Below are 26,529 nucleotides of genomic sequence, written 5' to 3' on the forward strand. Positions count from 1 at the left end.
CCCGCACAAGCCATCTGTATACTTTATGCAAAAATTATCAACCCAGTTAAACGGAACACCATTCATGAGGAACTAGGTAAAATTATCGCAGAGAAAGCACCTCCAGGGGATCATTCCTCAAGATGGTGAAAGAAGGCTACGTTCCTCATCAAGTGTTTAATGCTGAGGAAACTGGCCACTCCATTCCATAAAGCCATCAATGACCATCACAAAGGTAAATAAAACAACTTTATTATATAGTACAGTTTATTTAGAAAATAGAAAATTATGTTTTATGGGGACCTGGGAACGGATCATTCTCTTTTTGATGGTTTCCTATGGGAAATTAATTTTTGGTACACACACTTTTCGCCTTACACAGTCTGTCTGGGAACCAATTAAGTTCGTAAGCCAAGGTATCGCTGTATAAGAAAGTTCTGAAGGCGACGATTGAGTGGGCCTAAGAGTAATGATGACGAAAGGAACATTACAGCTCATTAGCCGGGTCTTTGCTTTCTGTTCATTTCGACTGACGGTGATTACATCGTCGTCATTAAAGCGCTCTTCAATCCAACGAGGCGTAAGACCATCAGACTGGTCCAAGCTGCGAAAATCACTTTGCCGAAGCAAAGAGGAGGAACGGCGCATCAACGCGACCCGTCGACGGCGACTGAGTAATATTAGCAGTCGACACTTGGATAATTGCTTATCGATTCATAGAATTGCCTTTCCCAAATGTTGTGGCCCGTTAGAACTACGTTGAACTTCCCCCCCCCCCCCACCACAAAAAAAAAAGTTGCCATTTAGCGATTGTTGTTTTAATGACATCTGCTCAATTTCGGGTTGTCGTGGTGTCCGAAGGACCTGTTTTAAAAGAGGTGTTGTCAAACCCCGCCTCTTTATGTCGGATTGAACGTCTGTTTTTTTCCTTGTTTTTGTTTTAACATTAGTAAGTAAAAATTTGTAGAGACATAAGCAAGCATGGTTTGTTAATAATAAATAAATAAATAAATAAATAAATAAATAAATAAATAAATAAATAAATACACAAATAAACATAAATAAATAAATACAGACATAAATAAATAAAATATAAATGCACATGCATAAATAAATAAATAAATATGCATAAATAAAAAATAAATATATAAACAAATAAATAAATTAAACATAATTATGTGAAAAATAAATATATGTATATTTTATACAGATAAAAGAACATGCATAAATAAATACATAAAAACAAATACATAAACCCATATATAGATAAATGAATATGCGTAAAGAAAAGAATAAACAAATAAACAAATAAATGAATGAATAAATACAAAAATAAAACTAAAATCATAAATATATAAATAATAAATACGTATACATATAAATGAACATGTATAAATAAATAAATAAATAAATAGATAAACAAAATAAATGAATAAAAATAAATAATGAAAATGCATGAATAAAAAGAAACAAATAAATAAATACATAAGTATAGCATAGATAATATATATATATATATATATATATATATATAGAGAGAGAGAGAGAGAGAGAGAGAGCGATTATTTACATATTTATGTTTTATTTATGTATTTATTTATTTGTTTCTTTTTTTATTCATGCATATTCATTATATATATATATATATATATATATATATATATATATATATATATATATATATATATATATATATATATAAATGAATATGGATAAATATATAAATAACCACATACATACAAAAATAAATAAAGCATAAATACGTACGTCATAAATGCATATACATATAAGCGAATATACATAAATGAATACAAATAAATACATAAATAAATATACAGATAAATGACTGTGCATAAATTAAAATATAAACAAATGAATAACTAAATAAATGAAAAAAATGTAAAAGAAAGGGAAAGAAACTCTCGTCTATCTGTCAATCAAGATACCTCCTGCAATATAACAAATAAAAACATAAATACAGTAAAGTCTCGTTATATCGATATCGGATATATCGATAGTCCTGGTTATATTGATACTATTTCTATGCACGCACGGAGAAAATTACATGCAAACAGGGTCGGATATATCGATAGTCCCGGTTATATCGATATTTTTTCGGACTCCCTTGAATATCGATATAACGAGACTTTACTGTACATAAAAACATAAATACATCAATAAACATACAGATAAATGACTATGCATAAATTAAAATATAAACAAATGAAGGAATAAATAAATTAATATATAAACAAACGAATAACTAAATAACTAACGAACGAAATAACGAACTAAATAAATACATAAAAAGTAAAAGAAAGGGAAAGAAACTCTCATCTATCTGTCAATCAACATCCCTCCCGCAATATCATTCATGCCTTTCTTTGTCCATCCCTCCCGCTTGACTCGCTTAAGTCGCTGACATTTGATGCGAAGCGGCACGGGGCCGAAGAGCCTCGCAGCCACTGACTCATAAAAGCATGCATGTGCAAACCGAGGAGCGGCCGCGTAGGAAAAGGTCAGGCCTCTTCTCAGCGGGCCTAATCACACCACTCTCATTAAGTGGACCGCTCGCTGACTCGCACTTGATTGCGTGTTTACGGCGACGCCAGAAATGTGATCGAGAGCGCGGCGGAGAAGCGAATGGATTGCCGCCACGCCAGCACTGATTGGCGCGTGAAATGTGTTTATCGGAAAATGTGCATTCCTGACATGAACGCGCAGATGAACGATTCAGGTTGGGCGACACGGATGGCAATCGTACGGCGTAATACTCGTACGGCGTATATACAGTAAAGTCTCGTTATATCGATATTCAAGGGAGTCCGAAAAAATATCGATATAACCGGGACTATCGATATATCCGACCCTGTTTGCATGTAATTTTCTCCGTGCGTGCATAGAAATAGTATCGATATAACCGGGACTATCGATATATCCGATATCGATATAACGAGACTTTACTGTACATAGCACACAACAAAATAATGAATGACTAGTTTTCAAGTTTGAAGTAAAAAAAATGACTGTTTTTGTGGTTTGCATGGGACAATTTGAAATTTTGGTTTGAAAATGTGTCAAAAAAGGCAGCCGATTATTTTTGTCCTTCATTCCCCGCCCCCAGTCTTCAGGCATGGAAGTTAGATTTGCTTTCGCGGGCCGAATAAAATGATGTGGCGGGCCGAATTTGGCCCCCGGACCTTGACTTTGACACCTGTGAGTTAAAGACTTTCTGATTCTGATTTTGATACACCGTGATACCTCGGTTTACGAACCCCTTGGCTTATGAACTTTTCGGTTTACGAGCGTTAAATTTACGAACATTTAACCGTGGCATACGAACTATTTTTAGGGATGCACACAGAGCTGCCACAATGTGTCGAAAATGTGTCAAAAAAGGCAGCCGATTATTTTTGTCCTTCATTCCCCGCCCCCAGTCTTCAAGCATGGAAGTTAGATTTGCTTTCGCGGGCCGAATAAAATGATGTGGCGGGCCGAATTTGGCCCCCGGACCTTGACTTTGACACCTGTGAGTTAAAGACTTTCTGATTCTGATTTTGATACACCGTGATACCTCGGTTTACGAACCCCTTGGCTTATGAACTTTTCGGTTTACGAGCGTTAAATTTACGAACATTTAACCGTGGCATACGAACTATTTTTAGGGATGCACACGGAGCTGCCACAATGTGTCGAAAATGTGTCAAAAAAGGCAGCCAATTATTTTTGTCCTTTATGCCCCGCCCCCAGTTTTCGGTTAAAGCCCGGTGATTGGTCAAGAAGGCAGCAGTGAGTGGGGGTGGGGTCAAACGTTAAAGAGACAGGCAGACGACAGAGAGAGTTATAAAATGGATAGAAAACAGTGACATTTTGACTCGTTTCAACTTTGATAGTTCAAAAGCAGAGTGTAGACTGCAAGGTTAAAATATCCCATCAATCAGGCTCCCATTTCATGGTAAGATCAGTGCATTGACGGTGAGTAGTTTTACTATATTTAAATGTTATTGTGACAATGACCATTTTATATTTGAGTTAGTGGTGTACACTTCCGGGTTGAGTGAACGCTGGCGCATCTGTCTGCCGCTGCTTACGCGCAGAAAAAAAAGTTGTTCTTATCCTATGCCTGTAAAGTGTCCTTGAGAGTTTTGAAAGGCGCTTATAAATGCAATTTATTATGATTATTGTAAATAAATAAATAATATATTATAAATTATGTTTATTATTAATAAATTACAAATAAATTATACATTTATTATTATTATTATTATTATTATTATTATTATTATTATTATTATTATTATTATGAACTGTACATCTGAAAACCCTTCCAAATATTTCAACTGAAAATAGAATACATGTATTTAAAGGGAGACTTAGCATTTTTTTTAATATATATAAATATATATACCGCTGCTTTGATTAATATTGCATTCATGCTGCAATAAGAATTAAATAGGGTCATTAATCAACTTCAGCTGTGTGCCACGCTGAGCGAAATGGTCATCAGCCAGAGGCTCACAGTGACGTCGAAACTACAGGAGCGAGATTCCTGCTAATTCAGCACGTTTGAGACAGCCTGGTTTGTTAAAAAAATGAATCCCGCAGCGGCGGCAAAATGTGACAAGCTGTCAGCATCGAAGACATTTATTTTCATAAAATACGACCGGTTGAAAATCGCTAGCTACTAGCCACTAGATGCTCATTCCGTCGAACTAGCACCATATTTTCTATGTGGTAGCTTATTTTCCTAATATCTGTGTAAGATCTCAGTCGTACAGAAGTGATCCATCGATGAGAAGGTTTCTTCAGCCGTCATCTGTACTTCTTTGAATGTGTCGGACGTTACGCTTCTTATCCGAAAAGCTTCGTCAGCGAACTGAAATCTATTGCTGGTAGTTTCGGCCCTATATATATATATATATATATATATATATATATATATATATATATATATATATATATATATATATATATATATATATATATATATATACAGTAAAGTCTTGTTATATCGATATCGGATATATCGATAGTCCCGGTTATATCGATATTTTTTCGGACTCCCTTGAATATCGATATAACAAGACTTTACTGTATATATATCCCTACTGTCCAATTGTGCCGGTTCCAGACTGCTATGATTGGTCCCTGCTCTCAGGTTGGGGGAGAGCAGAGGACTACTCCCTGCGGCTACACTGATTACTTCTATTGTCCTGACTGATTACTTCTATTGTTCTGTCTGATTATGGGGTCTACGACTGGCCTGACTGCCCCATTTGATCTGGTATCACCTCATCCGCATAACTAAGCCTATGTTGCCTAAGAAGTCAGTTGTAGGAACGATCCGAATGGAACCTCACCCCATCATGGCGATTTAGTGAAGGGTTTTGTTGTTTTATGAAAGTAGCTTCTTTTACTCCCCATCTATTTTCTTTAGTTAATATTTTAACCTCATTGTCGTCAAATGAGTGGTTGCTAGCTTTTAGGTGCATATGTACTGCCGATTGAGGCCCACATTGAGGATCCGTGTTGATGGCAAAATTAGAAGGAAAACACATAAATAACGCAATGGTGATTTGTTGTGTGGTGCACCGAGACTACTATTTGATACTAGTTGACACAAATCAGCCCATTTCCAACGGCGCTTGGGCGCCATCTTGTGCATTTTCTGGGACGCTACATTGGAGTCCAGATGGCTCGAATTGATACGGAAGGACTTCTTTCATCGATTGCAAACTTTCCTCTTCAGAACTATTTGAATCATATTCATAACTGGATGAGGAACAAGAAAGCATATTTTCCGAATCTGAAGTCATTGTTTTGATTCTAGAGCAAGGCGGAGACGTCCTGGCGTGACGTCACGAACAAGGGGGCGGTACCTTCTGAAACTCGCCATCTCCGAGGTTATTTTGAAGTAGTTTTGGGACACTTTAACTCATTTTTATTTGTTTTTTGCATTTGACTAATAATATCAGCCTGCGTGTTTTGGGTATTTTAGATGCTATAATACGGTTTTCTGATGTCAGTTAGGAGACAAAATAATGGTGTCGGTTGTCCTTTAAAGGACTTTAGCTGTGGCGCGCTACCTCCTCGCCGCCGTTTGGCCGCAGTGGCCCAATAACCGTGTTTATTTAGCCATTAGTTTAGCCCAACTTAACAGCTCCTTTCGCCTCCAGCTGAAAGCGCGTTGACAAATGAGGATGGTTGAGAGAAGCGAGCAGATGGAGTGCCCATGCTTGAAGGGAGAATTTGACGCTTTTAAGATCTTTAGTTGCGAGCCGCAAAGTTTTTTTGCAAACTTTAGAGTTGCATCATGGGGGCGCGATAAAACAACTGACACAGTGAAAAAAAAATGTTGGGAATGTGACGCAGGTAGAAGAGAAGAATTGGCTTTTTATATTTTGACGACACAGAATCCAGCAAGAGTGAGAGACGACAGTAACTGTGTGCGCTTTTGAACAAGATGCTTAGAATGAGATGCTTGAGCATCTCTGGTGATAGCGGCAATTGCTTTTCACGTGACATTTTGGGAGAAGTGGGTGAGGTGTTAACATCTGGGTCCAAGATGGAAGGAAATAAAGAGACCAAACTGTGGATAGTTTTTTTTGTTTTGTTTAACATAATGGAACTCAATGTACAGTAAAGTCTCGTTATATCGATATTCAAGGGAGTCCGAAAAAATATCGATATAACCGGGACTATCGATATAACCGGGACTATCGATATATCCGACCCTCTTTGCATGTAATTTTCTCCGTGCGTGCATAGAAATAGTATCGATATAACCGGGACTATCGATATATCCGATATCGATATAACGAGACTTTACTGTATTTTTATTTTTGGATTTGATTGGATTGGATTTGCCTTTATTAGTCTCGCAGTGGAGACATTGACATTTCACAGCAACAAAGTGATGGAAGGAATGAAAGTAGAAAAACAAAATAGATTATTTATTTATTTATTTATTTATTTATTTATTTATTTATTTATTCATTTGTTTATTTGTAATTGTAATGGTTTATTTTTAACAGTATTTTTTTATTTTGTATTTTTTTTTAATATTTATTTTATTTGCCTTTTTTCTTTTTCTTTTTTCCCTTGTCTTTTAATTTTGTTGTAATGTTTTTGTTTTTGTTTTTGATGTATTTTGATTTTTATTTTGGTCCTATTTTGCTTTTTATTTTAATTTGGGGATTTATTGTTTTTTCATATCTATATTGTATTTTGTATTTATTTCTTTATGTATTTTTGTATATCTTTTTTAAATCTTTTTAGTTTTTGTACTTTATTTTTTGTATTATATTTTTAAAGGAAAAGAAGAGATTTTTTTATTAATAATACACACAAATACATAAATGAATACACAAACACACATACATAAACAGACAAATATATAAATAAACAAATACATAGATAAATAAATAAATAAATAAATAAATAAATACACAAATAAATAAAGACAAATAAATAAATAAATAGATGAATGAATAAATACAGGCATACTTAAACAGTCGAACACAACTAAATAAATAAGTACAAAATAAATACATACATACATCAAATGAATAAACGAATGAATATATAAATCCATACATAAATACACAATTATATAAACTGACAAATACATAAATAAATAAGTAAATAAAAAAATAGACACATGAATACATAAACAGACGAAACGAAGAAATAAATAACTAACTAAATAATCAGACAAACAAATAAATAAATAAATACATACATACATACATTCATACATACATACATTAAAAATAAATAAATGAACAAACAAAAATAAATAAATAAGAAATGAATAAATAAATAAATAAAATAAAATAAAATAAAATAAATAAATAAATTAGAAATAAATAAATAAATAAATAAATAAATAAATAAATAAATAAAATGTGAACACATTTTTGGAACATACAAAATGCAGTGTTGTAAAAGGAAAAAAAAAACTCTCAAACACAGACACACTATTCTTCACACTCTTACACACACACATACACACACACAATGTTATTTGCGCTCCTCTGGCAAGTCATGGAGCATTTGCGGGAATCGCCCACACCCCCTCAGGCGTTGAACCAGCAGCCTCCGAAGTCCCAACGCCACAATTAAGAAATCACTTAGGCAGGCAGAATGACCGGCGGGCAGAAATCCATTGCGCACCTTATTGGCTGTAATGATTTCAATTCACCGGCATCAACGGCAATGAGGCGTGATGCCACGTCGCGTGGTGTGTTTTTAGCCCGAGCGACTTGGCTCCGGTTGCCGTGGCAACGCACAACGTGTCACACGAACGAACGCCCGTGTCCTTGATCGTGCATATGAAATACATTATAACCCCCAGTGTCATATACAAGAGGCGGCAAAGCACTACTTTACCATGAGCTGGAACTGTGTTTTTAATGAAGCTCCTCATCTCCACTCCAACATAGCATCAAGGACAATATAGATGATCTCGGCGAGTTCGACTTACTCGCGTGACACCCCATTTGCATTCAGTCGCGCCAGTTGCTCCTCTGAACCGCATTTTTTAATAATGATAAGCTCAGCCGGCAGGAATGAGATTTTATGCTTTGACCCGCCGTGCACCTCATATTCGTTTTCCACCATCAAGTCAAACGAAATACAGTTTCCTTTATTTTTTTTGCTTTCACGTCACGCACACATCTGACGAACTCTTCCTATTTCTCCTACTTCTACTTCTTTTAACTCATTTATTCGGAAATTGAGAATATGACGTACAGCTCCATTCCCGAATTTGTTTGGGTTTTTGTTTTTTATTTCTTGTTTGGGTGCTGATAAAGCACTGGCAATGTTTTTCCTATCCACAAGGGGGCGTGTTAGAGCTTAATTCCAGCTTCAGCTGTTGTTAAAGCGCTATATAAACCAATGAGTATGTATTGCGTTGCATTTTGGACAGCCGCCCTCATTTCAACGTCATATAACTCCAGACCCTTATAATTTAGGAATTAACTCTTTTTTTTCAGATGAAAGAAGAAAACTGATTTCTTACGAAAAAAGATTTCTTACGCTGCATTGAGTGTTTATTGTTCTCTGCGTCTTGGAATTCAAGTGACAATGACAAAAACCTTGGCAGTAGAGTGGACACATTTTTGCAATTTTTTTTATTTGTCTCTTTATTTTTTATTTTTATTTTTTTTTGTAGTTTTATTTTCATTTTTAATTTCATTTTTATTTATTATTATTATTTTTTATTTTTTTTTGGGGGGGGGATATTTTGGGATGTATTATATATTATGGGATTATTGGGATATATTATATATTATATATATAATGGGATATATTATATATTAATTAATCAATTAATTAAATGCATTTAAAAAAAATGAAGATGATTTAAAAATGACCAAACCTAGCGGGCAAGTCATGATGTAGAATGGGCGGGGGGCTACTTTAGCATCAACGTTACAACTAAGGCATTTTCGCAATAAAGCAGATGACAAATGATGTACCAGCCCTTTTTAAAAGCTAATTTTCCATAACAAATCCACTTTTAAGAATAACTTCTTTAATTCCAAACATAATTAAGTTCTTTCCGATGGAAAGCTCCCATTGTGTACGGTCCATTAGCGTTTTTTTTTTCTTTTTCAGTGTGTGTGTGTATGTGTGTGTGTGTGTGTGTATGACAATTATTGTGAGGACCACTAACATTTTATACCATACGTAGTGAGGACATTTTTGACAAGTGGGGACCTTATGGCCCGTCCTCACAAGTGTTTCATTCTAAAGGCTTCTACATGGTCTCTATAGACATCTGTTAAAGTTTCAGAAAGGTCCTCACAAATTCACCCAAAATGATTTTTTTGGTGTGTATTTTCACTTCACTCGGATACACACACTTTTTACTCACTGTGTGTGTTTGTGTGTGTGTGTGCGTTGGTAACGAGAGGAAAAGGTTTATACGACAAAAAGTAAAACAATATTTTAACCACATTCACTACAGGGGTGAGGACTTTCAATGTAGCCATTCAGAAACCTCACTCCTGCTGTTATTTCAGTTTCAAGTCCACTTTTTATTTCTTTGTTTTTAAAGAAGTTGAAGTGGGAAATGGGGTGACATTTAAGGTTCAAATGTAACACTAGTTCTTCTCTAAACCTATCAGCAACGGTGGTCCTCACTCCTTATCTGGAGTTATCTGGACCTCACAAAACCATTGAAACAGGAACGTGTGTGTGCGTGTGTGTGTGTTGTGTGTGTGTGTGTGTGTGTCAGCTGCCGTGTGGACGCGGCAGAGGTGCACTTGGCTCTCAAAAAAGCAGCTCCTCTCTCGGCCAGTTTAATCGGCTTCCTGCCATGCGCCAGCTGTGTCCATACAACAAACACACACACACACTCGCTGTCGGAAAGGAAGAAAAAAATAATAAGTAAATAAAAAAACTGCGACGTAAAGTTAGCACGGAATGGGCCGATCATCCCAAGATACTTTGCTCAGGCTTAGTCTCCATATTTATTTCTTGTTTTGCCGAAATTGCTCCGTTTTGAGTGGGTGGCAATTCCTGATGCGAATGCAGCCAGCGCTTATACGCCGCTGGGCCAATGGGTTTCGTTACCATGGTAACATAGGGGCGAAATCAGAGCTCTGTGACTGCGGAGGCAAGACCGGAAAAACACCCTCGTCGGCTGGCCTGAGAAAAAAAATAAGTGAACTCCTGTAAAAGAGTTTAAAGTCGAGGAGGCGGCAGTTCATGCTCTGCGCCGCGTTCGCTACGCTGTGTGTTTGAGGCGGCTTACCGTTTCGGTTTTTATTTGGTCGGATATTATGAAGCTGTCAGAGTTAATAATTATAATAATAATACATTTTATTCATAAGCGCCTTTTAAAACTAGCTGGCTCTCTATCTGCTATCTCTTTGCTATCTATTACCTGTCTATTATCTATTTGCTATCTATTAGCTAACTGGCTGGCTAGCTAGGTATCTGGCTGGCTATCTATTAGCTAGCTAGCTTTCTATTTATTTGATAATAATAATAATAATAATAATAATACATATCATTTATAAGTGCCTTTCAAAACTAGATGGCTATCTATCTGCTATCTATTAGCTGTCTATTAGCTATCTATTAGCTAACTGGCTAGCTGGCTAGCGGTCTAGCTGGCTATCTATTGGCTATCTATTAGCTAGCTAGCTTTCTATTTATTCAATAATAATAATAATAATAATAGTCATAATAATAATAATAATAATAATAATACATTTCATTTACAAGCACCTTTCAAAACTATTTATTTATTTATTTATTTATTTGTTATATTATATTATATTATTATATTATATTATATTATATTATATTATATTATATTATATTATATTATATTTTTGTTAATTTATTGGTCCAGCTAGACAGTTAGCTAACTAGTTAGCCATATAGATAATAAATAGCCTGCTACATAGCTACATGTGTTAATAGATAACAACTAGATAGCCAGCTAGGTAGCTAGCTAATAAATAGCAACGAGATAGCCAGCTAGGTAGCTAGCTAATATATAGCAAATAGATAGAACTCCAGCCAAGTGGCGCAGTCCGATTGGCCTTTCTTGGTCCCGGAAAGACACCAAAGTCCTTTTCTGAGTCTTGGGTTTGCGTTGGAGGCATGCCAAACAACTTTACACCGCAGTATGCGGGTGTATCCTATTATGTTCTTAGAAGTTGGGTATATACGCTTTCCATGCGTCTGGTTCAAAAGTTGCCAACTCAGTGTAGGTTTTTTTGTGTGTTTTGTCGTCATACATTAATTCTCTTTTTTTTTCCCATTGGGATTGGTTATATTTCGGGTTAAGTGAGTTTTACAGTGAGCCCCCTCACAAATTATCTATTCACTTTTTCACCCTCGGTGGAATCTATCGTCTTTATTATGTGCCAAAAAAGGGGAAAAAAATGGCATCAATGCATAGCTAAAAGGAAAGTAGTAATTGATGATGAAGAAATGCACACACGTTGAAGTGACGCATCCTGATATTGTTTGTCTTAGAGGAAACAATTTTAGCGAGTGTTACCAAGCTGTCTTTGTTTGTTTGTTATGGGTCTAAAATGTTGTAAAATGTGAAATATCTAGAGATCATAGTTTGTGGAACATACAAAAATAAATATGAGTTATTTTTATTTAATATTAATTCATTTTAGTTCATTTTTTATTTCATTTATTTATTTTATTTTATTTAGTTGTATTTAATTGTATTTACTTCTATTTAATTAATGTTATTTTATTTTATTTTATTTAGTTTAGTTTAGTTTAGTTTATTTTATTGTTTTTAATTTTATTTAATGTATTTAATGTTATTTATTTTTATGTTAAATTGTATTTAATTTGATTTAATTTAATGTAATTATATTTTTATTTTATTTTATTTTATTTTATTTTTTTATTTCTTTATTTATTTTTTATTTTTTTATTTTAGCTACAGCAGTGAGATTTGGAATTTGTTGCGTCCCTTATGACAGGTTTATTTTGCATTTCAAAAGAAACTGAGGAATCTGCAATTAAATACATATTTTTTTGCCATTTTTTTTTACAAAATCCCATCAAATGAAATATTAAAAAAAAAACTGTAGAGTATATCAAAACTGACACGGAAATTCTTTATTTTCAACACGAGAAGCTCCAAAAGTCATGGACATCATCCATTAAACTGATTTTAAACATTTCAGGAAGATATATATATTTTTTTTTTACATTTTATCCAAGCTGTCATAAATAAAATTTATTATTATTATTATTAGTAGTAGTAGTAGTAGTAGTAGTAGTAGTATTGTTATGATTATTATTGTTATTATTATTATTATTATTATTATTATTATTATTACTTCAATTATTTTCTGATATCTAACAGCTGTGTCCATGTGAAATGTTCATAAAGTTAGCACCTCCATTCTACGTGACTTCATGTCACTGTTGCTTCACAATAGATAGAGAGATAAGTGCTATTTTGTATTAAAAAAACACTTCTTTTTAGTATAAATACAGGAGATTATCAATATTTGAAGTGCTTAAATGACCGATGATCATCTTTTGATCACAAATGACCAACATTCCTGCGCTAGCTAGCTGGCCAACATTCATCCTCTGGCTAGCTAGCTAGCTAGCAAAAAAACAAACACGACAGCGCTCCATTACGTTAGCCAGACGAAATAAAAACACCACAAAATACATTTAATCCCTCGCGTTTGACTGAAATGAGTCATTTGAGTTTATCTTTTCAATTCTGCTGTTTATTTTTTTTATTTTAAAACACGTCGAGAGCTTCCATGTGTATGCGCTGTACCAGATGGATCCATCACAGTGCCAAATAGTTTTGAAAGGTACAATTGGTACTTTAAATGGCCTCTGTCACTAGAGCACAGAGTGTTTTTGAGGTGGCGGTCGCAGTGAGATTACCTTGTCAGCACTTCAAACTGCGTACTTGTGTGTGTGTATGATGTGCCTCCTTCTATCTGCTAAAGCCCTAAAACGTGTACATGACGGGTTCGTAGCTGACATTTTTCAATCATCTTTGATTTCTCCGTTTTTGTGTGGAACACATGCTTGTGGAGAAAGAGATGACAGCTGTCAGACACCGTCGTGTGTGTGCGGGTGTGTCGGTGTGGGTGTCTGTTTGAGTGGCATACCTTAATTTTCATGTCTGTGGATGCAGCCCTGCGACATTTTTATAACACTTTGACTGGTGACTCAGCATTTTTTGGGGGATAGATACTTTTCACCAGTTAAGAAGTCAAATCAGTCATATTTAAAGGACAACCGACGTCTCTGGACAAGTTGTGTCCATAATTTGTAAAATGGCTTCAAATGACTTCTACTGAGCGCATTTTACAAAGATTCCACCGCATATAGCTATATTTGACGTTTTAAGACTCGCGCTGAACATTCCGGAAGTCTTGTTTTTGAGTTGGTGACGAGTCCTCACGTTACGTCACTGAAGGAACGCCCCTGACTGAAAAAAGGACACATTGTAGCAGTCCTTCCATCACGTCAATACATTTTGCTGTACTTTGTTTGGTCTGAAAACTTCGTGTAGCACCAAAAAGAGGCAGAAGAGGGCGACAAAGCTTCGTGTAAGGAATTAATCCGCCTGTGGAAACGGGCTGATTAATTCCTTACACGGAGCTTTGTCGCCCTCTTCTGCATCTTTTTGGTGCTACATTTCCCGCCCCCAGATACGTCAAAAAGGCACGGAATAAATTCTTTAATTGATTGCAAACATGTATGCTTTCCTCTTCAGAACTATTTGAATCATATTCATAACTGGGTGAGTAACAAGAAAGCATCTTCTCCGAATCTGAAGCCATTGTTTAGATTGTCCAGCAAGGCAAGACGTTTTGGGGTGACACCACGAACAAGGGGGCGGGACTTTCTGAAACTGGCCACTTCCGGTTTCAAATTGAAGTACTTTTTAGACACTTTAAGTCATTTTTACTGGTGTTTTGCATTTGACTAAAAATTTCAGCCTGCGCGTTTGGGTTATTTTAGATGCTATAAAACGTTTTTCTGATGTCAGTTAGGAAACAAAAAAAATGGTGTTGGTTGTCCTTTAAGTTTACTGTACTTTTGTATGATTCAGAATGTCTCCCGTTACCACTGATCGTTGATTTAGCTATATATGTCGCGTCGCTAAAACCGGTCGTGCGGAGGAGCGCCGTGAAGCAAAAAAAACACAATCGCCTTGAGCGCTAACTGTTTTGTCGCGGTGAAAAAATGTGTGTCAAAAGTGCCGCTAGGAAAAACATTTCATTTGTCTTCATTTGCTCCGTTATTAATTTCGCTTTCATGGAATCACATTTTCAGATAGGCCCCCGTCTTCATTAGCCCGTGACACGTATTCTTTATCTCTGACCGTGCGAAGCTTCATTAGCTGCCGGCTAATTTTAGCAGCCTTCATTTAGTCCCCCCCGAATAACCACGTGTTGGATGCGCTGCCCACTCGTCGTGTGTTTCTTCCTACATGTGGATAAGCGAGAAAAAGAAAAAAAATGGAATAAAAGGTAGCAATTGGCTTCATTCCACCTGCGCGCAATTGCCCGCCAGACGTTTGCCTCTTTTACTGCTCTTTGAAGCCATTTTAATTCCTGTGATCAGGATTAGGCGGAGAGGATGAAAAGTAGCGGGGACATCCGAGGAGAGAACAGGCCTGCGCGCTGACCCACAATGAAGAAATGGAAGGACATTCACATTCCTTTTTATTTTTGATTCTTTGCGCGTGTTGGGGAAAAATGCTCTTTGAAGAGTTTTCTATAGCCCCAAAAATGAATGACTGCTGATATTGTTCTTCCTTGACGTTGTCACACTGTGTTTCTTTAGAATCCGCTCAATTGCGCTCACAGGAACAAATCCGAGTCGTTTTTATTTTATTTATTTTTTTAATGATGGCGTCCGTGCGGTCATTGTTGCGTTCCAATGCGTTGGAAATATGCATATTGTTGCAATTAATCGTGCGGTCAAAAATGGCGATGCATTCTGGAGGAGGTTACGTGTGTGTATATAATAGGTACAGAAATATATATATATATATATATATAAAGATTTAAATCTCTCAACATTTGTATTTTTATGATTTATTTATTCATTTTTATTAATTACTTAATATATTTCTTTATATTTATTTATTTAGTTAGTTAGTTGGTTAGTTAGGTTTTTATTTATTTATTTTATTTGTGTATTATTTATTTATGTATTTATTTATTTGTATATTTTTATTTATGTATTCATTTTTATTAATTACTTAAATAATATATTTCTTTATATTTATTTATTTAGTTATTTATTTATTTAGTTATTTATTTATTTAGTTAGTTACTTAGTTGTTTTATGTATTTATTTATTTGTGTATTTATTTATTTATTTATTTATTAAATGTTTGTATTAATAATGATTTTTTTGTATTTATTTAATGTGCAGACATCAATATTTGGTTGCTCCAAGTACTCTCTGCTCTCTACAGAAATATAAATATATATATATATATATATATGTAAATATATAAAAATATGTATTTTTATCTATTTTTCCAATGTATTTCTTTATTATTCATTATTTATTATTTTTTCTTAATTATTTAATATATTTCTTTATATATATATATATAGTTAGTCATATAGCTAGTTAGTTGTATTTATGTATTTATTTTTTCATTCATTCATTCGCTCATTTATGTATTTATTTAATGTGCAGACAAAAATTTCTTTGGTTGCCCCATTTTACCTGCCACAAAAAGAGCAAATACTCTGTGACCCCCTTACACTAAAATAAATCCCAACTCTGACCTGTTTTCTGTCGAACAAATTTTGTTTAGGGGCAAAAAACAAAAAGTAGTTCATGTAACAGCTGTTCACCGTGACATGCATGGATTACTTCAGTTGAATGCCATTTGTCATCGCTGTGAGCAGTATAAGAGAAGAAGGAAAAAAAAAGCATCCATGTTGCCAGTCACAAAAATGAAGAGAAAACTTCTGTTTGCGTAGAACGAGCAAGGGTGTACGCGATTTGCCTCCAAAATGACTAAACTGGCTGTTTGTTTTCATTCACTTTAGCAGGTTCCAAAAAAAATTGCCTCGAGCTACAAGACCACAAAAAGTCTCCACCACCTGATCCCACTCGCATGACACTTAGTGACTTTAAACCATTTTTGACAGTCGAGAAACAAACTGGAACTCCACCAAGCACGGGGAATTGCTCTTTATTACCTCCACCAAGGCATGATTTATTGTTTCATTTGGTCTGAAGCACTTAGCTTATTTCTCTTTCTCGCCATCAGAAAGTAAGACAAAAAAAAAACACTTCGGATTCACCGCATTTGACTTGACGTTGTTCTTGGCCGAAGTGGACAATTGCGAACAAATTGGAGTTGATGACTCACACCCGCACACCTGCCGATTGACCCTGGCAAACAAAACTCGCTGAAACAAAATTGAATGCAACACTTTACGGCACCACATTTGATGGAAACTTGGATCTGTTCCAAATTCAACGACATTAAAAAACAGAAGTACTTGGATTTCTTTTATATGAGCTTGAAATGAGGGCGGCTGTCCAAAATACAATGCAATACATACATATTGGTTTATATAGCGCTTTGACAACAGCCGAAGGGTGAAAAAAGCTGCAGCGTTCATTCAACCCGGAAGTAAGTCAAATAGATAGAAAGCTAGCTCGCTAGCTAATAGATAGCCAACAGATACCTAGTTAGATAGCCAGTCAGTTAGATAGTGAATAGACAGCTAGCTAGATAGCAAATAGCTAGCCAGATAGCAAATAGATAGCAATATATATATATATACAGTAAAGTCTCGTTATATCGATATCGGATATATCGATAGTCCCGGTTATATCGATATTTTTCGGACTCCCGAGAATATCGATATAACGATAATATATATATATATATATATATATATATATATATATATATATATATATATATATATATATATATAAAACAACAGCTGACAACTGACGCTGTAACAAAAGCGCTAATATGCTAGCATGATTCTGACTTGATCTGGGCTTTACTCCCTGTTGCTTTCTTCTGTCTTGGCTATCTAGATGGCTGGCTATCTATTAGCTATATATCCGGATAGCTATCTATCTATTAGCTAGCAGGCTGGTTAGCTGGATATCTATTAGCTATCTATTAGCTGGCTAGCTATCTATTAACTCACAAGCTGGTTAGGTGGCCATCTATTAGCTATCTATTAGCTATCTAGCTGGATGGCTATCTCTTAGCTATCCGGTAGTTAGCTAGCTGGCTTATTTTCTATCTATTTGAGTTGCCGATAAAGCAAGCGCTCTATCAGCACCAAAGCGTGAAAAAACAAAACCCGAATGGCATTCTACGTCATACTTTCAATTCACAAATTTATCATGGCTAACAACATTCCTCCTGATGTTCTCCACAGAGATGGCAAGCTGGGTCTCCCTTCTCGTCTTCTTCGCCTGGCACTCGGCATTCACCTCCCAGGAGGGTTTCCCCGAGTTCACCTCGGACACGCCGATCAACAACGTCGTGCAGGACCCTCGTACGGGCCGAGTGTACGCGGGGGCCATCAACGCCGTTTACCAACTAACCGCGTCTCTGCGAACGGAGGCCCGGGCGGAAACGGGCCCGCGGAAGGACGCTAGGACCTGCACGCCGCCCGCCTCGGCCTGCCAGGACACCAAACTCATGTCCAACATCAACAAACTTCTGCTGGTGAACCCGTCCAACGGTTCTCTCATCGTTTGCGGTAGCCGCTACCGGGGTATCTGCTCGCTTCTCAACCTTTCCAACGTGGAGCAGGAACTCTACTACAGCGACAACAAAGGAGAGAGGACTTATGTGGCTAGCATCGAGGACAACGTCAACGTAGTGGGCGTCATGTCCACCTTCGTCAAGGACCTGCACAAATTTGACGTGTTTCTAGTGGGAAAAGGCTACGGGAGTCTGGACAGTACCAAGATCATCACCACGCGTATTCTACAGGATTTCCGCGAATGGGTGGTCTTCGAGAGTATCATAGAGGCCTCCACCATACAGACCATGCCCTTCGGACCGAGGTACCTTCACGACTTTAGGCACGCGTTCGCCGCCGACGGCTTCGTTTACTTCGTGTTCTCCAGAACGTTGGACGGTACCGACAACAAAAACTTGACCTTTGTGTCGCGCCTTTGCGAGAACGACCACCATTTGTATTCCCATACGGAGCTCCAGCTCAAGTGCGGTCCGGAGAACCGCTACAGCAAAGTGCAGGCGGCCTACGTGGCCACGCCGGGGAAGGAGCTGAGTCGGGTGATGACCGAATGGGGGACGTACGGGAAAGTCCAGTCCTGGAATAAAGTTCTTTTCATGGTAGCCAGCTCGGAAGATGACCACAGTGACTCGGCTCTGTGCATGTACACTCTCAACGCCATCAACGAACGTCTGGTTGATATCATCACGGCCTGCTACAGCGACTCTGGGAAGATTTCGGGGTTCCCCGCCGTCGACATACCGTATTCGTCTAAGACGGCGGAATTCTGTACCTCCAAGATCGCGGTAAGACCCCCCTCTTGATGCTTTTCATGTGACATCACGAGTGCCCGATTCGGTCTGGTCTTCACTTGGGTGTTGTTCAGAATCATCTTTATTGGACAAGTACAGTGATGCCTTGGCTTACGAACTTAATTGGTTCCCAGACAGAGTGTGTAAGGCGAAAAGTGTGTATCCCAAAAATTAATTTCCCATAGGAAAACATTAAAATGAGAATAATCTGTTCCCAGGTCCCCATAAAACATAATTTTCTACTTTCTAGCCTTAAAACTACAGAAAATATACCAGATTTTTCACATAATAATTGTTCTATGGTATTATAATCAAAGAAATAATCTATATTGTTTAATAAAGTCATTTTGTTTAACTTTGTGATGGTCGTAGATGGCTTGATGGAATGGAGTGACCGGTTTCATCAGCATTAAACACTTGATGAGGAACGTTCGCCTTCTTTCACCATCTTGAGGAATGATGCCTTGTCGGTGCTTTTTGTGCTTTGTGTTTATGTAACTTTACACAAATTCCCAGCGGACAAATCAGCCCATTTCCAATGGAGCTTGGGCGCCATCTTGTGCATTTTCTGGGCGCTACATTAGAGTGCAGACGGCTCAAATTGAGACAGAAGGACTTCTTTAATCGATTGTAAACATTTATGGTTTCCTCTTCAGAACTATTTGAATCATATTCAGAACTGGAGGAGTGACAAGAAAGCATCTTCTCTGAATCTGAACTCTCTGAAGCCATTGTTTTGATTCTGGAGCAAGGCAGTTTGTGACCAATAGTGACGTCACAAACAAGGGGGCGGGACTTTCTGAACCTGCCCAGTTCCGAGCTCATTTTGTGGCAGTTTTGGGACACTTTAAGTCATTTTTATTGGTGTTTTGCATTTGACTAAAAATATCAGCCTGCGTGTGTTGGCTATTTTAGATGCTATAAAACGTTTTTCTGATGTCAGTTGGGAAACAAAAAATGTTGTCGGTTGTCTTTTAACAGTCCGTTGAAGTCGTATTTTGTCCATTTTTGTGGCGACCCCTAAACCAAACCGTGATGGAAGAACACAGGATTGATTGGATGACAGCCGTGTAGAAATGTCGTAGCACTTCCTGTAGGCAGGTCGTGCTTCTTTAGCAGCCTCAGGAAGTAACCATCGACTCCATCCTCTGTTGGAGTTGGTGGATGGACTTGATGGTTTTGCACCTGAAGAAATCCTTTGATTTCTTTTTCCTCTTACAGAAGGATACCTTAGAACAGTACAAATGCGGCGGAGATTTCCTACCGACGCCTCTTGCCAGTAAGCCTCGATTCGCCTTGAAATCCAACGTGGTGCTGACCAAGCCGGGCCTTCTCACTGCGGTCGCCATCGCCGTGGAGAACGATCACACGGTGGCCTTCTTGGGTAACAACCAGGGAGATGTCTTCAAGGTGCACTATTCAAGCCTGACTGAACACTTTTTTTAAAAGATATTTATTTATAAAAGATAAAAGATATTTATTTATTTATTTTTGTTCTTCCCCGACAGGTTCACTTGACGTCCACGTCATACGTGTACGGCAAAGCACCTGGTGACACTTTGGGGGAGAAGGTGAACAAGAATCTTTTCTTCGACATGGAACACAGTAACCTCTACATCACCACAGACAAAAAGGTACCAAGACAGAGTCTCATTTGTTTCAACTTGAAAGCTTGAAAGGGGAGCGCTTTGAACTGAAAACGGATATAACTGAGCTTGCCAATGACGTAAAAGGACAAAAGAATGGTTTAATATTATACAATTTCAATCACTGTTGAGGAGCAGGTGGTTTCATTCCTGGTTCTTTGGACCTTAAAGTCAGCCATGACGTCTCCGTTGACGTGTAACATCATACATTTCCCATCCTGTTTTGTTATGTGTGTAGCGTCGATGAAAAGGTTTATTCAGCTGTCACCTGCTATCTAGCTAGCAAGCTATCTATTAGTTATCTAGCTAGCTATTAGCAATATAGCTAGCTATTTGAGTCAGGTAACATATTAGCTATCTAATTACAGTAAAGTCTCGTTATATCGATATCGGATATATCGATAGTCCCGGTTATATCGATACTATTTCTATGCACGCACGGAGAAAATTACATGCAAACAGGATCGGATATATCGATAGTCCCGGTTATATCGATATTTTTTCGGACTCCCTTGAATATCGATATAACGAGACTTTACTGTATCTAGCTATCTAGCATTCTGTTAGCTAGCTAGCTTGCTATTAGCAATATAGCTAGCTATTTGAGTCAGGTAGCATATTAGCTATCTAGTTAGCTAGCTATCTAGCATTCTGTTAGCTAGCTAGCTTGCTTTCTATCTAGTTGAGTTACATCTGGGTTGAGTGAACGCTGGCGGGTGTGCTGCCGCTGCTCACCCGCAGAAAAACTGATCCTGTGACTATAAAGTGTCCTTGAGAGTCTTGAAAGGCGCTTATAAATCAAATTTATTATTATTATTATTATTATTATTATTATTATTATTATTATGTTGAGGTGTAACATCGTACATTTCCCATCCTGTTTTGTTGTGTGTAGCGTCAATGAAAAGGTTTCTTCAGCTGTCATCTGCTATCTAGCTAGCAAGCTATCTATTAGCTATCTGGATTGCTATGAGCAATATAGCTCGCTAGATAGCTATTTGAGTCAGGTAACATATTAGATATCTAATTATCTAGCTATCTAGCATTCTGTTAGCTAGCTAGCTTGCTATTAGCAATATAGCTAGCTATTTGAGTCAGGTAGCATATTAGCTATCTAGTTAGCTAGCTAGCTAGTATTCTGTTAGCTAGCTAGCTTGCTTTCTATCTATTTGTGTTACTTCTGGGTTGAGTGAACGCTGGCGCGTGTGGCTGCCGCTGCTCACCCGCAGAAAAACTGATCCTGTGACTATAAAGTGTCCTTGAGAGTCTTGAAAGGCGCTTATAAATCAAATGTATTATTATTATTATTATTATTATTATTATTATTATTATTATTATTATGTTGAGGTGTAACATCGTACATTTCCCATCCTGTTTTGTTGTGTGTAGCGTCGATGAAAAGGTTTCTTCAGCTGTCATCTGCTATCTAGCTAGCAAGCTATCTATTAGCTTTCTAGATTGCTATGAGCAATATAGCTCGCTAGATAGCTATTTGAGTCAGGTAACATATTAGATATCTGTTAGCTAGCTATCTAGCATTCTGTTAGCTAGCTAGCTTGCTTTCTATCTATTTGTGTTACTTCTGGGTTGAGTGAACGCTGGCGCGTGTGGCTGCCGCTGCTCACCCGCAGAAAAACTGATCCTGTGACTGTAAAGTGTCCTTGAGACTCTTGAAAGGCGCTTATAAATGAAATGTATTATTATTATTATTATTATTATTATTATTTAGCGACATTAGTAGCCAGTCGATGCTTGTTGATAGCTAGCTGGTTGCGGCATACGCAGCACTGAGCTCGTATCGGCTGCCAATGTACTGTGAATGAGTGACATAAACGCTTTGCGGCAACGTTAGCATGTTTGTGTCCAGCTATGCGGACACTCTCCGTAAAATGTATATATTTTTTCTCTGTTTTACTATTCAGTGTAGTTCAATGAGGCTCAAAATGCAAATATGGAATTCAAAGATTGGCATTTGCGTCATTGATGTTTCAGTATTCTCCCTCTGGCCATGAAAAGTGATTGATTTATTAATATTCATGAAGATTGTGTGAAATGTGACTTGAATGACATTGAAAGTGAGTTTCATTTTCTCTTCTATTGTACTCTTAGTGCTAATCGAAGACGGTTGACTGTTTTTTTTTAACTCATTCACTACCATTCACAAATTTATTCGGGAATTAAAAATAGGATGTAAAGCTCCATTCCTGATTTTTTTTTCTTGTTTGGGTGCCGATAAAGCACTGGCCATGGCCTCTGGCAATGTTTTTCCCTTTTTTCCATGTTAGCGCTTTGTTCTAGCTTCAGCTGTTGTTAAAGCGCTATATAAACCAATATGTATGTATTGCATTGTATTTTGTACATCCGTCCTCATTTCAAGCTCAGATAACTCCAGACCCATATCATTTAGGAATTAACTCTTTTTATCTGATCAAAGAAGAGAATCTAAGTTTTCTGACACTGAATTGAATGCTTATGTAGTCCGAAAACTCAATACTCTGTGGGTCATGGAATTCAAGTGACAATGACAAAAACCCTGGCACTGGAGTGGACACATTTTTGCATGTCTGGCAATTTTCTAATTGCAAATGTTGCTAAATTTGGAGAGAAAAAAGAAAATATGCTGTTTTTGCCCCAAGCTTTTGTTACGCTTTGGTCTTGGTGCATTTTCTGGGACGCTACATTGGAGTCCAGACGCCTCCAAATGAAGGACTTCTTTAATCGATTGCAAATATGCATGCTTTCCTCTTCAGAACTATTTGAATCATTATCATAACTGGATGAGTAACAAGAAAGCATCTCCGAATCTGAAGCCATTGTTTTAATTCTAGAGCAGAGGTCCCCAACCCCTGGGCCGCGGACCGGTACCGGTCCGTGGGTCATTTGGTATCGGGCCACGAAAAAAAAAAATCAATAATTTACATGATTTCCGTTTTAATAATAATAATACATTTAATTTACAAGCGGCTTTCTGAACACCCAAGGACACTTTACAATAAAAACAATACATAAAACAATAAAATCATGAATAAAACAATAAATAATAAAACAGCAGATTAAACTAGACTATGAAGGCAAGTTTAAACAGGTGGGTTTTCAGGTGAGATTTGAAAGTAGGAAGGGAGTCAATTTTACGGATGTTGGGTGGAAGTGAGTTCCAGAGTTTGGGAGCGGAGCGGCTGAAAGCTCTGCACCCAATCGTGGTGAGACGGACAGAGGGTTTTATTTATTATTTGAGTCTGAATTATGTTTTATTTTGAAAAATTAAAAATGACCAGATTACATCCGTCTATGACTTACTCTTGACGCATGTCAAAACGCTTGTCTAGGTCACGTGATACATACCGCGAAAATTAGCGAGTTAGCTTGATGGATGGTTGGTAAGCTAGCAAAATGAGATTGATGTATTTATACGCCGGTCCGTGAAAATATTGTCTGACATTAAACCAGTATGTGGTGCAAAAAAGGTTGGGGACCACTGTTCTAGAGCAAGGCAAGACGTCCTTGCGTGACGTCACGAACAAGGGGGCGGGACCTTCCGAAACTCGCCATTTCCGGGGTCATTTTGAAGTCGTTTTGGGACATTTTACATCATTTTTATTGGTGTTTTGCATTTGACTAAAAATATCATCCTGCGTGTTTTGGGTATTTTAGATGCTATAAAATGTTTTTCTGATGTCAGTTAGGAAACAAAAAAAAAAATGGCGTCGATTGCCCTTTAATGCGTCGATTTTGACATTTATTGAGTGACACTCAAGGCCAACCTGTGCATTAGCTGCGGTGTTTACCAAAAAAAAAGAAGGAAAAAAAAGAAAGAAAGAAACCATAAAGGACAGCCAGAAATTAATTTTCAAATCATCCCTGGTGGGTGCGGGAGGTGTTTAAGTGTGTGTGCCGAGGAGGAAAAAGCTCTTTGCTGTTTCTGTCTGATAATCGACTGCTCATAAATTGTTGAGAAATCCTCTGTCATATTCATGGAAGCGGTGGGGTTTTAACACTGCTGACATCTTACCTCAGCTTGGTTAGTCAAATATAATAAAAAAATAATAATAATAAAAAAAATCTCTTTGCATTTAGCTGCGTCATAAAGCCAAATTGTGCATGAAAAATACACCTGCCTCTCCTTTTGCAGGGTAGAAGAAGAATATATTAAGTGGACCAAGAGAGGGATTTTTACCACAATGGAAAATAGTGTATACATATTTAATAAATACACTAATTTTAAATGAATTAACAAACGAATAAACAATTAAATACATACAAATAAATAAATAAATAAATAAATAAATAAATGTTTATTTTCGTCATGTCATGAAATCTATGTCTCATTGTTTTCTATTTTATGAATGAAAAAATATTGAAATGTTGTCACCCCACAATAAAAGACTTGTGGCTCCTTTTTAAAAATACCATTTAATATTTGCTATATTCAAATATTATAGATAGATAGATAGATAGATAGATAGATAGATAGATAGATAGATAGATAGATAGATAGATAGATAGATAGATAGATAGATAGATAGATAGATAGATAGATAGATAGATATAGAGATAGATAGATAGATATAGAGATAGATAGATAGATAGATAGATAGATAGATAGATAGATAGATAGATAGATAGATAGATAGATAGATAGATAGATAGATAGATAGATAGATAGATAGATAGATAGATATAGATATAGATAGATATATAGATAGATAGATAGATAGATAGATAGATAGATAGATAGATAGATAGATAGATAGATAGATAGATAGATAGATAGATAGATAGATAGATAGATAGATAGATAGATAGATAGATAGATAGATAGATAGATATAGATATATATTTATATATAGATATAGATAGATAGATAGATATTTGTAGATAGATAGATATTTGTAGATAGATAGATAGATAGATATTTGTAGATAGATAGATAGATAGATAGATAGATAGATAGATAGATAGATAGATAGATAGATAGATAGATAGATAGATAGATAGATAGATATTTATATATAGATATAGATAGATAGATAGATAGATAGATAGATAGATAGATAGATAGATAGATAGATAGATAGATAGATAGATAGATAGATAGATAGATAGATAGATAGATAGATAGGTAGATAGATAGATATAGATATATATTTATATATAGATATAGATAGATAGATATTTGTATATAGATAGATAGATAGATAGATAGATAGATAGATAGATAGATAGATAGATAGATAGATAGATAGATAGATAGATAGATAGATAGATAGATAGATAGATAGATATTTATATATAGATATAGATAGATAGATATTTAGATATAGATAGATAGATATTTAGATAGATAGATAGATAGATAGATAGATAGATAGATAGATAGATAGATAGATAGATAGATAGATAGATAGATAGATAGATAGACAGACACAATATTATAATATACAAGAATATCGTCTATAATATACATAATAAATATTTATCTGTAGTAATTTATTTGTAAATAAAATAACATTAAAAATATTTTTTCTTGATGTTTATTTAACTTCTTTTAAATGTTATTTATGTATTCATTTATTTATGTACAGTAAAGTCTCGTTATATCGATATTCAAGGGAGTCCGAAAAAATATCGATATAACCGGGACTATCGATATATCCGATATCACGAGACTTTACTGTATTTATTTATTTTCTTTGGTTCGAGGAAGCGATTCCTATAATGCATTTCACAGTCTCCTAAAAGTGGGCCGCATCAACACAGGAGCCATTCGGAATCACTTCCGCTCATGATTTCCATATGGTTGTGGACAGCAATGGCGGTAGCGCCAGGTTGTGAATAAAACAAATGGATTTTCACTCCCAAAAGTAG

General features: G+C 36.2%; 1 protein-coding gene across 2 annotated transcripts in view; it reads left to right on the forward strand.

The window, feature by feature from the left end:
- The window catches only part of plxnb2b (plexin b2b), a 225,603-nt gene that overhangs the window by 130,108 nt on the left and 68,966 nt on the right, over nt 1-26,529 (forward strand). For both annotated transcript variants that reach the window (XM_088995752.1, XM_088995751.1), the window contains 3 exons: nt 17,898-19,012; nt 20,240-20,428; nt 20,527-20,652. In XM_088995752.1, the coding sequence (XP_088851878.1) occupies nt 17,900-19,012; nt 20,240-20,428; nt 20,527-20,652 (1,428 nt within the window). In that variant the 5' untranslated portion in view covers nt 17,898-17,899. The remainder of the gene's footprint in view (nt 1-17,897; nt 19,013-20,239; nt 20,429-20,526; nt 20,653-26,529) is intronic.

This window comes from Hippocampus bargibanti, linkage group LG05 (genome assembly GCF_051943395.1).
Source record: "Hippocampus bargibanti isolate YZ-2025 linkage group LG05, ASM5194339v1, whole genome shotgun sequence".
Taxonomy (NCBI): domain Eukaryota; kingdom Metazoa; phylum Chordata; class Actinopteri; order Syngnathiformes; family Syngnathidae; genus Hippocampus; species Hippocampus bargibanti.